Here is a 14,141-nt window from a genome sequence, read left to right as displayed (position 1 = left end):
GCAGGTTGGCCTGGGCGACCCAGGAATAAGTGCCCGCAGGCACCCCTACTCCCTGAGCCCGGGGGAAAGGGAGACCGGAAACCGGACTCCTGGCCTGAAGCCCCAAACCCTTGGAGGAAAACCCCCTGGGAAACCCTGCACTGGGAAATCTGGATTGGGACGGAAGTCCCAGAGCCAGAAGCCTGTGAGGGTGGGAAAACAGACCCCGCGCTGACACCAGGATTAGTGAACTCAAGTGTCACTAATCCCCGTAGCCACAGACAATCCTGACAAAAAGTCTGTGGCCCCTGAACCTATACCCGAAGGCACAGTTCCGGAGTCAAAGCGGCCCCCACCAACGACGCCACCTGTCGTGCCGAGGTCCCTGAAGGAATCAGAGACCTCGACCGGAAGTCCCTTTCCGACGGTAACACCGCCGCCTATCGAGAGCTACCGGCCAATTCGACCCTTGACTGCGCCGAGTCAGGGTCGGGCTGCCCCCCCCCTACTCCAGGACGCACCTGGACAGGGGGAGCCACCCCCTGCTGAAGGGCGGAGCTCGGTGGAACGAGAGCACCCCCAGCAGGAACGCTCTGGTTCAGAACTTCAGGAGGGAGGTCTTAAAAAGCTTACTTCCCTTACCGGAAGAAGAGGACGAATCCCTCTTCCGGCGGAAAGTTAGCTGGAAAGGCATGGGAGCCTAAGCAGCAGACTCCATGTGCAAACAAAGTTCACATAGTGAGGTCTGGCTGTAATGTCGGCAAATGGGACAGGTATCATGGGGTTCCCATTATCTATAGAAATAGGAACATCCATGCGCTGACCCCCGACGTAAACCCGGCACCTTTATCCAGCATCGAAACAATAAAAAATTGTAACAATGAAAACAAGGATAAAAAGTTTTCTAACAATCAAAAAACTACGAACGAGATCATAAAACCTACCGTACGCAGCAAGATTGTACTGCAAAAAAAGAAAACGGTCGTACAAAACGGCCGACAAAGCAGCAAGAAAACAATTTCAACTTCACGAAAATCCGAGTGACGAGACAAGTAGTCACTCACTCGAACACGCGGAGTAAAAACACGGCCGGAAACGAAGTTCTCGAACAATCAAAAAACTACGAACGAGAGCACAAAGCCTACCGTACGCAGCAAGATTGCACTGCATAAATAAAACGGCCGTACAACACGGCCGACAAAGCAGCAAGAAAACAAATTCCAACTTCACGCAAATCCGAGCAACGAGACAAGTAGTCACGCACTCGAATACGTGGAGGAAAAAACGGCCGGAAATACGGTCAAAATAAACAAATGACAATACTTAATTTCACAATATAAGTTGGGAGATGGGTTTATAGACTACTAATAGAGTAACAATATACTCAAACGACAATGGCAGTACGAAGAGAAGGAGTAAGAAAAGCACTTAGCTCAGACACCTCCGCACTCGTCGGCAGCCATAAAGGTAAGAGGAAGGGAGATCACTCTGCGTTCCTGCCGTGATGGCTCATGGATCGTAGGGAGGGCGGGATTGTTTTTCTTTTGAATCTTTTGTTGTTGGGATACAAAGATGGGTGTAGGTACTGTATTTGCATACTAAAGTTATGGTAATTATTACTGAAATGAAATCAAATCATTGAACACTGACTAGACACAAGACATATGTTCTTATCCCTCATATCATATGACATTGATGGAAATTGTCATAGTATCTATAAGCTTATTAGTTTTCTGAGAAAACCCTAAGATATTTGACGAGGAAGTACACCATCATGTTCAGAATAACAAAGGAATTTAAATACTTGAAGGAAACAGACTTCTAAAATATCTCATTACTTCTGAAGAATAATCTTTCAACTTTTCACTATTTTTTTTACTTCCGTGTCCTTGGAGTAAAGAAGAGTAAGCTTCTTTGTAACCAGCAAACTATTCAGCTCTCTGGGAGAAAAAACTCTCATATAAAAACATCAACTTTGATGAGTGTTCCATTTTTTGTGAAGTCATTTTCCAAAAGCTGAAGGTAATATATAGGTACATAGGTTTTATTTAAACGGTGTATAGCGAATATTTCGTTATAGAGAAAATGGCACGGCATGACCACAGACAGAATGAAGTCATTTTGTTAAAGCTCAGTCCTATCCAGATTGTGGTATATTAATCAGGATTTCTGAAATACTACAAATAGTTCTTATAGTGCACAGAGTCTGAGCATTGAAACGATAGGACTTTGAATCGACTGGATTCTGACAACCCACAGAAGCATTCATATCCAATGTTGGAACGCTATAGTATGGGATTGATCATCCTACTGTCAGAGAACTGACATTCATTTGTGGAGTATATGAAGTATCACCATCATTTACTTAAATATAACATGCATTCACGACAAGGTGAATGGACAAGACAATATACTTATTAATCATTTAGTAAAAACTCTTAACAATGTCCATCTTACCGACATGACAATGCCACAGAGTCATTTTATTGTGAAATGGAGAGAAATTTTTTTTTTTTTCAAAACATGACAATATCACAGAGCCATGTCGAGGCATGTATATTCTAAGATTAAATGTAAAATGGAGAATTAAAATTATTTGTTCAATTATCTATTTTAATCCATTTTAATTAATTAATTTATTTAATGGATTTCATATCTGCTAGTACAGTCTGTCAAGATCGAGATATGAGATTTTATGAGTCAGACTCTCCATCAAAGTCACATAAGGTTATGCTAGAGTTATCTATGTTACAAAAAACTGATGCCATCCATTCCTGAGAGGTTTCATTCCAAATTTTTTAGTGCCTATAAAATGCCTGGTAATTATTGGTATAAAAATAATTCAAAGTTTAAAATTGCTATAGCTCTCGTGAAAAGGAGATGCAATAATAAGGTAACATATGACCCTTTAATCTTAAAAGATAGTTACTGCCTTAAACAGCAGGATATTTCAAAGACAAACAACGATCTATATAAAGAATGCAATGCAATCAATTTACCTAACTTTTACAGTCAAACCTGCTGTAAAGACTTGTCTACAAAAAAAAACCCATTCCAATGTAATACAATTCCTTGTAACTGAACCTCTATATGAAGGCCACCTGTCTTTAAAGACCACTGGTTCTGATTCCAGATGCTATACAATTCATAGTATGTAACAGAACCTCTATATAAAGGTAACCTGCCTTGTAATATCAGTATTTTCTGCTTCCTTTTATAAGTGGCCTTTATAGACAGGTTTGACTATATAATGCTATCAGGTACCTTTATAGTGGGTGAGAAAAGAGACTGAATACTGTGTCGTATACGAGATGGCAGAGGTAGCTTGCTGACTTTTCGTTCTTGTGCAATGTTGTCCTGGATGATCCGCTGACATAGAAACTGAAGCGGTGCCACTTGCTTGGTAACCCATGCTACATGCAGGTTGAAACCAGAGGCCAAAAAGAGGCGCTTGTCATTATGGCCCCAACATAACGCTGTTAATGGTTTGCCCTGAAAATAGAAAATAAAATTTGTCAGTCAAAAGTCACAGACAGCCTGACATAACCTTGTGACCTTCTTCCAGCACAACATATTTTGGCAAAAGAGGAGGGAAGCATCACAGTAAACTGATTTGTTAAAGGCTGTTTACTCTTCCTGATTTTACGACGACAACAACATCATGGCCATGCACTTTTGCGAATCTTAAGTCATTGATTAATTGTGTTATAAAGTTTACATGTTTGCAGCAATTAACTTTCATGACTGTTTTGCTACACAAACATCATGAAAATAAAGTGTTTGCAAACATTTGTTGGTATTCATTGTTCACATTTTAATCAGTCTATTTTTTATTCTTTTTCAGTTTCCATGGAGAAACTTGCTTCCAAGATTTCTAAATTAATACCCTATTTCTTTTTCCCTGTATAAACTCTTTCAGTCCAAATAAATTGGATGAAAATGTCATCTGTGTACTTACGTTGACTAGATTAATTTGCAACAGGAAGATTAAAAGGAAAGGCAGACATTTTAAGAATAGGCTGAAAAACCAAATGTTTAAACCCAAACACTTTGAGCCATTTTGTAAATCCTTTCTTCAAAGACACCACTGAGTAGCAAGTGTGTGATCATTGTACTGACTTAGGGTAGCAAGTCTGAAAATATCATGTAGACTAGCCTTGTCTCCTCTATTCCAGAATTCTGCTTTTAATTTGTACCCTAATCTGGCAGCCTGCTATGCTTTATTTATAACTCCCTATGAGATCCTTTCACCCACAGTAAACTTTAACATAACTTTCCCCATCACAGTAAATTTTAACATAACTTTCCCCATCACAGTAAACTTTAACATAACTTTCCCCATCACAGTAAACTTTAACATAACTTTCCCCATCCTACAGTAGCTAATAACTACATGCTGTTCTGTATAGTTATTGTTTGGAATGTTTAAGTATCAGAGTTGATACATACATTATAGAAATACCTTTTAAACAAACACTATTAATTTTTTTTCTTATTTCTCTTTTGAAGATGAAAAATAATGTATAGAAAGATCGCTGATGTTGGTATGGGTTTTACTTGTAGGTTTAACAGTGATAATATTCCATCATTACCAAGACTGTAATACTGTAAAAACACTCCTTGCTTTGTAGGCGATAAGTAAAGCTAATAGTCTGATCATTTATTCTGACAAGGAATCTTATCTAGAGCAACAAATTCACTACAATACCATTATTTTGTAATTTTAAAAAAAATTGACAAAACATTTATTCATTAAATTCAGCATTCAGTCTGTTGACTTTTCTCATGTAAAGGGTTACCAGGTAAGGGAATGTTTATCCCTCTTTCATATGAAAATTAACAGTTACAAATATTTTTCCTGATGGTAGTGAAATCAGAAATTAAACAGAAATTATAAGTAGCTACAAGATATTTTATTTTTGTTTACATATTCTGTTGGCTCCCATGAGGACAACATGAACTCCTTAAACCTATTGATGAGCTGGAGTTCCCAAATCAATAACTACATCTCTTTAGATAAACCTTACTGCTGTATAACTCTTGTGTTTTCTCCTACTCTACCAAAATCTTTACATGATCCCTATTACACACAAAAATGGTTGTAGTGCAGGTGAGTATCTATTGATTTAAATCTTAATTATCTACTCCCAGAAAAAAAATCCTCCAAAACCCTAATCACCTAATTTTTACATTTTTTTTAAAAATAAAAGAAAAAAAACAAAAAGAAAAAAGAACTGAGAAGGAAAGTTTCCTTTCTTTATTAAACAGTTAAAACATGTATGGAAATTATTCCCTCGGCACCACGGAAATAGTTTTACTTCAAAACGTAATCAACAATGACATGCAAGGCTGATCCTTGGTGAACAGTTTTCTCGACCGTCTGCTCCTGTGATACAGGGATGGGAGTGTGCTGAATTGATTACTGTCAATTAAGTGAGATTGCTATGCTGTTTTAAGTCTCCAAGGGTTTAAGTAAATGCCTCTCCATTGACACTTTGTTGGTAAACACCTCAGTCTGATCCAGTCAAACTCTGAAAGTCGATGAAGTGTATGACTGCACAGTTAAACACTGATATATAGATCTTTAAAGAGACCAAAACACTTCCTATTTATAAAATGATCTTTTATCGACCTGCCATCTTCCAAAACTGCATCAAGTTTTTTAGCCAAATTCCAGTTAGCTTGACCTTTCAGGGCCCCTCTAAATTGCCCTTTCGGGTCCTTTGGGTTTGATGACCTAAAAGGATGAGTAACCATTCCTGAGACTAACTTTAAATTAGGGCTGACTGTTGATATATTCTGACCTTATTAGGTAGGCTGTTGATCATCAGGACATAGTTTACATGATATACTTATTATTATAGAGGTCATGTGATAAGAGAAACAGATTGACATCATTATTAGGTTACCAAAGAAATATTTATGAACAAAGCTCTTACATCTGTGTGATTAAATATAATAAACCCTGGCAATTAGCATATATCTATATATATCATGATTGCCTTGTTATTCAGTAAATATACCTATTTCATGTTTTTGCATATTACATATGTGTACTATATGTTATCATAGCATCACTTTAGCTCATGAAATAATGTCACACATTCACTGACGGCATTGTGAGGATATAACTTTTTGACAAGGACAAATTTATCATAGAATAAAAGGTTCTTAAATTTGTCTCCATTTAATATAAGATTTATGAAACTTGTCACGATATTTGCTTTTTCATTTTAGCTTGCTTTTGATATGCAAGATCCTGTGTTTATATCTTGATAATCAAAAGAATTACAAATAAATGCTTTATATAAATATATTATATGTGATATAAATGAAGCTGGATGCTTGATGTTTGTTAGTTTGCCTGGTGCTTTACTTGTTGTTTACCATGATCTTTTTCAGAAACATGGCATTACTTACTTGGATTGACCAAGGTTTACATGCTGGGTGTCATCAATGAAGCATAATATGCTTAATCTTCAGGAACACCTGGTCTTATTCTCCATGTAAATTTACAGGACTCTCCATGTAAATTTTTCTTTTGTTCATATTTTGCCCATGGATTTTGTTTTTGAATTAAGATACTGTTTCATGAAACTTATGTTTGAATTAAGATTTTGTTAACATGTTGGTATTTTTTATGTTGTGTTTATTTTACTGCTCTGCAATTAGCATGCAATCTAATTTTGGAAGAAATTAAAACGTCTGCCCCTTTCGCTGAATAGCAAATTTGATAATACGATAAATATAAATGCATTATTCTGTTATTAATAAAAGGCATGAAGGTCTGTGTTCCAACTACGATGAAATGAAATGATATGGTCTAAAATCTGATGAACAATATCATGAATTTCAGAGTGTTACATTTCATCAGAATAAAGTACTCTGTACTATTAGCCATTACTAAAATGCCAGGAAGGACCATCGTGTGGCCTTTTGACATCGCTACACACCAAAACAGGCACCAACTGAACAATCCATTATTTTTAATTCTGATAATGGCCAAAGTGTATTATTTACATTGCAGAGAGGTGTTTCATCGCAAAATAACAACAAATGTCATTATTAGACGTACTGGAAGCAAATTTTTCATCAGATATTTATCAGCACGAGTGACATAAACACAAAAGCACACTTCTGAAACAGCTCCCATGAACCAAGGTGTCGTTTTTTCCTAGAGCTTTGGGAGAACTGTATAAAATAATGATATTGTACTTTTCCATGTGGTATCATCACGAAATGAAAAAAGGACACAGATAGAGACCACCACTTTAGCCAATCGTCATTATCATACGCTCCCACTGGTCCTTGATAATCACATTTAGCAAGGGATGCTAAATCTATTGTAATGTTTCTGAACTGTTGTGTAGTACAACCTGTGTAAACAATTTAACTGTATAACATGGATCCTTCAAAGACACTTTATCATTTTCAGTTTGTCATCAGACCTGACCACATCTGCTAGCCAACAACTGACTCATTTATATGTCTGCCTTATATCCAGCTCAAGGAACCACTTCACCCTGAAAGTGGTATGAGATGGACAGGCGGCTACTGTCTTACTAGATTCATGTAATCTTCTTTGAAAACTCTACACTGTATTAAAGTTCTTTCTTAAAATAATTTCATCTAAATGCATCATTCAAAGCCAGTCAGATTCCTTATATTGATACAAATAATCTTTATTCATAAAAACTGTTGTGTCAAAACTACCTGTAAGGATGTTCTGAATGTCTCAGCCAATCAGAGACAAAGGTGGCCATCTTGAAATCTAGCGAACAAAACAGTTGAAGTCTCTGTTTTTGGGTTTGTTTTTACTATTTCGCCAACACAGTAATCAAAATCCTCTTAGGATCTTGTCAGATACAAATTACAGGACAGCTGATATTATATTGTTTCAACTCCATGGAAATATAGGCAACACCTCTTTTGAGGCGCAGGAAGGCAAAAAATTGTATAATTTAATAAATTCTATTGCCACGAAATGTTTAGAGATTGTGAAAGACTTCCTTTAAATTTTCAAAGATGGTTAACTTCATATGTGATTCATTTCCTCTAGTATAATAAAAAAAAAATAATAATAATATTTCTTAAAATCAAATCCTGGCAACCAGACACATTTGTGATCAGATGTGATTTGGAATGGTAGTATTTCCTAATCATATGCCCCAATGACTCTTTATATTGCTGAAATTAAATTCTGACATCCAATTAATAAACTTTGATCAATAATAAGATGGAATCTGTGTGCCAATTAATGTTAGCACTATTTCAGTGAGGAAACTTGAAATCCTAACTATGTTTTTCCCTCTTTTGGAGAGGTGTTGAATCAGCTAAGTGAAAACCTCTTGGGATTTCAAACCAATATTTTAGCAATTAAACATGAAGAGTTTCCATTGCTTGTGCTGTAAGGGTATACTGAAGTGGTTTCCAGTGTTTCCTGCCAATATTCCTTTGACTTAATTACAATGTAATTTACAGTTATTCTAGCCCATCACATTTCAAAACTTAATCAGAATTCTAGTGATTTTCTAAGATTGACGACTGAATTCCAAACAGGCATGCTAAGTACCGACATCCAGCATACATTTTGATGAAAATATGATAGCAATTAAATTTTTTTTATCATTATATTACAACAGCAGCTATAATAGATACATGAAAGTGATAGATCTTACTGTGATTTCCCCACAAACAATTTTTTTTTTATTTTCATCATACCGTATTTATTCAGTAATAAACCCATACCTGGTTATAAGCCAACTAATATATAGTGTTGCAGTGAAATTATATGTAAGTGATCTCAGTGTCTAGTAAAGATGATAAGCCGATCTCTTGACCTTGACTAAGAAGAAATGCTGTGGTACCCTGGGAATATCGCAGGATTTATTGGTATATATTTAATCAGACTTGGCATACTATGAGCATTCACAGTAGATTCAGTTTAAAAACTGTCTACCAAATTAATGGAAGAAAATGAATGGTGTATCCAAAACAATGTTAACTCCGAGGTAAAAAAGGGGAGATAACTTAAACACAAACCACAGCTACAATGTATGTATTGGATAAAACGTGCCCTGAATTTGTTTTAATACAAAAGATCTTCAATAACACACAAATGAGAATTATATGTATCTTCTGTTAAATCACCCAATAATTTTGAATGACTTAACCTTCATGTTTTTTTTGTTTTGCTTTTCCATTTTTTAAACTCTTTGGATAGAACTTTATTTCATAAATAATTTATACTCAAAATCCACTTGTAGTAAAACAGGATGGTTATGGCCCTTAACGGTCATCTGACAATGATGAATGGATGGACAAAACATAGAATTTGCAGATGGTGGTATGACAAATTTGATAAATTCCCAAGATGATATTTAAGATATCACATATGGTATAAATCTGTTCAACTATTAAGGAAGAATATCATTTTGAAGGGAAAATCATTGACTAACTTTCCCCTTTTGTGGCCCCACTGCTCAGTTCCTAGGGGTCAAATCAATTTTTGAATTTAAGAAATAATTGCTTACCCTAACTTATGAACCAGGCAAAAGTTTGTTGGAATCAACCCAGGCAGAAAGGAGGAATAGGGTTTTAAAGCTAATTTCAGAACCTTCTCATTTAAGGCCCTGTCACTTGACTCCTACAGGTCAAATAATATTCTGAATTTAACAACTGGTTACCCTCACCCAATGATGCATCAGACCAAATTTGGTTGAAATCCATCGAGGTATATAAGAGGAGTAGGGTTTTAAAAAAAATAGTTTACCCACTACGCATGGGGCACAATGCAACACAGATGGTGCACTCTTACAGATGAAGCATGATGGCTTTACATCTTGACCCTTCGGGTCAGATGACCTAATAAATGTTAATCCAATCTGTTCATCATTTCATGGACATTAAAATTCACTGATAAACAATAGCAATGAAATCAATGAAGATAAAACCCCCATGAAAACAAACGATTTTATAATCAAACAAGACGTTGATGAAACAAATCTCAATTGTTTCAAGTTTCCCAAAATCAATATTTTTTCGCAATATAACCTTTGTTGCAAACATTAAAATTTTAAAATCAAAAGTGATTTTTAAAATTTTTTTTTAATCTTTGAATCTTTTAACTTCAAATTTCATGAATTTCAAACTGAAAGCTGATATTACCCACTAGTATATTTTAAAACATAACAGAATTTCATATCAGCACACTTTGTAGTTATTTGAGACTTACAGCAGTGAAATAAGAATTCTGTAATAAAAAGTTTCACAGGGCCTGTATCACTTTTCTGGTGATAACAATTTACCTTTTACCTATAAAATAAATTTGTTTAAGGAATCACTTGAAAATTTTATACATGATTAGTCACCAAGTTTTGTTTCTTTGATATATCTTATATGTTTGTGGCTAAGTTCCTCTTTAAGAGATATAAAACATCATGGCTCACACATCACATACACCTATCATATGTACATTTTAAAGTGGTGACTCCATGTGGTTGGGATAGTGACTCCATGTGGTTGGGCTGGAGACCCCATGTGGTTGGGATGGTGACCCCATATGGTTGGGCTGGTGACTCCATGTGGTTGGGCTGGTGACCCCATGTGGTTGGGATGGTGACCCCATGTGGTTGGGCTGGTGACCCCATGTGGTTGGGCTAGTGACCCAATGTGGTTGGGCTAGTGACCCAATGTGGTTGGGCTAGTGACATCATGTGGTTGGGATGGTGACTCCATGTGGTCGGGCTGGTGACCCCCACACATTTTCAAATCCACTCAGGGAGAGGTGAGTGCACTACTACTGCATCATCTGATCATCCTCTACACAGACATATACTGATTACATAGTGATTGATAGTGTCAGAAAAACGCTTCATCTTACATTACCTCCATTTAAGGAATCTCATCATTGAGTAATTGTAGGTAAGGATGATACATAGCTTGTTAGCTTTTCATTAGACATCATTTTACAATAGAACCAGTTCTATTCTAAGCACAGTGGATACTGCAATGAATAATGGTAATCTATTTGAAAATGAAAGTACAAAGAGCACTCGTAGATGCTGTGAATGATGGATTGGAATAAAGGAAGTGGTATATCAGTTTAGAATAAGGGGTGGGGGGTGGGGGAGAGGGGAGGGAAACAAAGAAAGCACTGAAAAAGTCAAAATATCCTATTCACCACAAGCACCTGGATTTTTCTTTTTTTAATTCTAATAAATGAGACGGAGCTCAGTGTCAAGGAATATGGTAGTAGAATTCTTTAGTGATCAGTCAAGCTAATGCCGCGTATGGATGTTCTAGACATCTAGGTTGATTTACGTAGTATAATTAGGTAGTATGTTGGTGTAAATTTAACACTTATTAAAGAAGAAGCCTGGTTAACTAATCAGCATTTTGGATGTGAAGTGAATACAAATCAAGTACACCTTGTGAGACCCCTCGGACAATCTCAGTTGTTGATTACTGTTTGTCATGATTCTGAACAACAGTACCAATTCATTTTTATTTGTTTTCATAGAATTCTTTGTTAATATTAATCTCTAAAGGTTGACTCTGAAACCATAAGGTGAAACAGGATTGATTGCAAACTTGCTTTAATTGTTAATGTTAAAGATGGCCATCTGACAGCAGTTTTGTAACTTCAATCCTGGCTGTTTCTACACTTAAATATCACAGTGAAAGAGGGCAATCTATCACTCTGTCAAAAACATTTTGCCTCATATAAATTTCTGAACTGTGTCAGGCCAAGATATGAGATGAAGATGACTAACATAGATCTAAACACATCCAGAATCGACCTGTCTCTAGAGCGATGACAAAAGTGGAGCTTTTAATATCCTGTCCCCGACCTGGATGACAGAGGATAATAAAACATATGAATCTTTCTGAATATCTCAGAATAACACTGATATTCATCTTGTACACATTTCAAATGTAAAAAGAAGGAAATCTGGGCTCAGACTTCTCAAATCATTGTATGATTACTGTATATAACCTATGAATTGCCCACGTTCTTACAAGGTCTTTCAGCCAGTCGATAAGCAAATTTTGTCCCCAAGCAACAAAAAAAATACTGATAATTATCATTGGTTATAATACTGAACAACTTTACCACTGCAGTCTGGGATAGTCCTGATCTTGTTAAGCGCTCTGCCAATTTTTCAAAATTTTTAGCACCCTGGGCACTTAATGGATTGATGATTACAGTAAGTCATAAAAGCTATTTCACGAGGAGAAACGAAGGCAAATATCGCTGTTTACTCCACTCGTTAAGAACAGCAATGCATGACGGGTAATTAAAAAAGGTGACTGTATAACAAATAAATTTTTTATATGCCAAGGACCTGAATAAGAGGAAGACTTGTCCACTTTGACAAGTTTCCGCAGAATCATGTAGGATTATATTGTGTTCTTAACAGAAATACATTATAGATCTAATGACATGGGTGCTTACACACCTTGACCGGAATGTTGAAGCCAGCAGAGAAACTGATGGTATAAATACATACATCTATTGATATGTCACCTTGCTGACAAAACATGTTAATGATACAATAAAAGGACATATATACACAAATAAATTTTAAAATCTAGAACAAGAATTCTGCATCATCTTGTAGCAGACAACAGCACCAAGAATAGTAAATACTTCACCATATTGGGAAGTTACTTGACATGAAATGAAAGACTTCTTGAATTTTGAAAAAGAAATAACTAGAGGTTGTCAAATTATTTTCATCAAATTAAAATATGAAGACAATTTGGAAATCAAACTATAAACAAAAGTATGTTGTACTATCATTTAGCCAAGAATGACATCATAAACACAGCAACCATATCTTAATACAGATACCCCACTTTGATATAAAGATTCTGACTCAAAATCTTTATCATCATATAACTGTATTGTTGGTTATATTTTCAGGGCATAATAATCAAATCTAAACTAAAATCCTTATCATAGAAACCCTGCGAGCTACATCCTTCCCAAACTTTGGTAGACATTTTTCTTTAGATCATTTGACACAACCTTTACTGAGAGAGCGGTACAATGAGTCTGACCTGTTTGTGGAAGCAATGAAAAAATAATAAATGTCAAATAAATCGTGGACTAAAAACAAAGGGTATATATTAAGGAAATAAAAACTTTTAAAAGCACTTTCGTGGAACTGAACTTGTTTTATCTTTTGAGGGTAGTATAAATCTGACTGAAAAAGCCATCTTATCATCATCAAGACTTTTTATCTACGTTTTGTGTTTCTGTTTTAATGACAAATCATAACTGGATTTGTAATTTTGAAATTCTACTAAATGTCATATTTATTGTGTCTATGAAATTCTACAGCTGGTTCAACAATACATCATCAAAACACTTCTTATAGTCTTTCAGATATTGATCGACCAGTAGTCCACAGGAAGTAATGACTCAAGCTTTGCCATATAAATTTATGACAAGTTTTTGCCAGTCAGGTTTCTAAAATCAATATTTGTATATAAAGATGTTTTTTCATTACAAAATTGTGATAAATGAACAAAGACTTGTCAAAATATTTCTTCAGCAGGTTTCTTCTTACAGTACAAAGTTTAAAAGTGCACACTTCATGTTGGCTCTTCAAACAGCAATTTCTACATAAATATTTTGAAACCTATACATGAACTGTCTGATAATAAGTCCATGCCTGGTAATAAGCCCACCAATTTCTATTGAACTTCTTCAGTAACAAGAGACCACAAGGGTCTGTATCTTTCACCTGTCTTTGCTTGGCTGAAATTTAAAGGGACTTCTAAATATCCAAGTACACAACACACAATCTTTGGAGCAGGTGAGCAAAAAATGCCAACAAATGATTATCACTATTCTGTATTGAACTCCCTGCTGGATCAAGTGTTTGTCTTGGTCTAAAACTATTTTTTGAAGTATAGACATGGTTACGCTAATAGGTCAATATTAATTAGCATTACCTCTTGTATTGTGAATTAAGAACATTATCTTTTTTTCATGAGCAAATGCTCTTCAAATATTAGTCAAACATCCAGTTCTGAATAAACATCAGTGTACTAATATTAGCACAACAAACCTTGTGCAAAAACCATTAAACTAAGTTGAAGACTATTTCTACAGGAGATGAAGAGAAGTCTTGGTGCCAACAATTGTTTGA

The 14,141-nt window shown here is 35.6% G+C and overlaps 1 protein-coding gene across 1 annotated transcript in view; it reads right to left on the bottom strand.

Moving 5' to 3' along the window:
- Positions 1-3,222: 3,222 nt before the first annotated feature.
- Positions 3,223-14,141, bottom strand: part of LOC132559553 (tubby-related protein 4-like) — a 90,855-nt gene continuing 79,936 nt past the window's right edge. The window contains exon 7 of the mRNA XM_060224180.1: positions 3,223-3,471. Coding sequence (XP_060080163.1) covers positions 3,223-3,471 — 249 coding nt within the window. The remainder of the gene's footprint in view (positions 3,472-14,141) is intronic.

This window comes from Ylistrum balloti, unplaced genomic scaffold, assembly GCF_031769215.1.
Source record: "Ylistrum balloti isolate Yb309-2 unplaced genomic scaffold, AGI_CSIRO_Ybal_v1 Utg370932, whole genome shotgun sequence".
NCBI lineage: Eukaryota > Metazoa > Mollusca > Bivalvia > Pectinida > Pectinidae > Ylistrum > Ylistrum balloti.
This window is presented reverse-complemented; position numbering and strand designations above follow the sequence as displayed.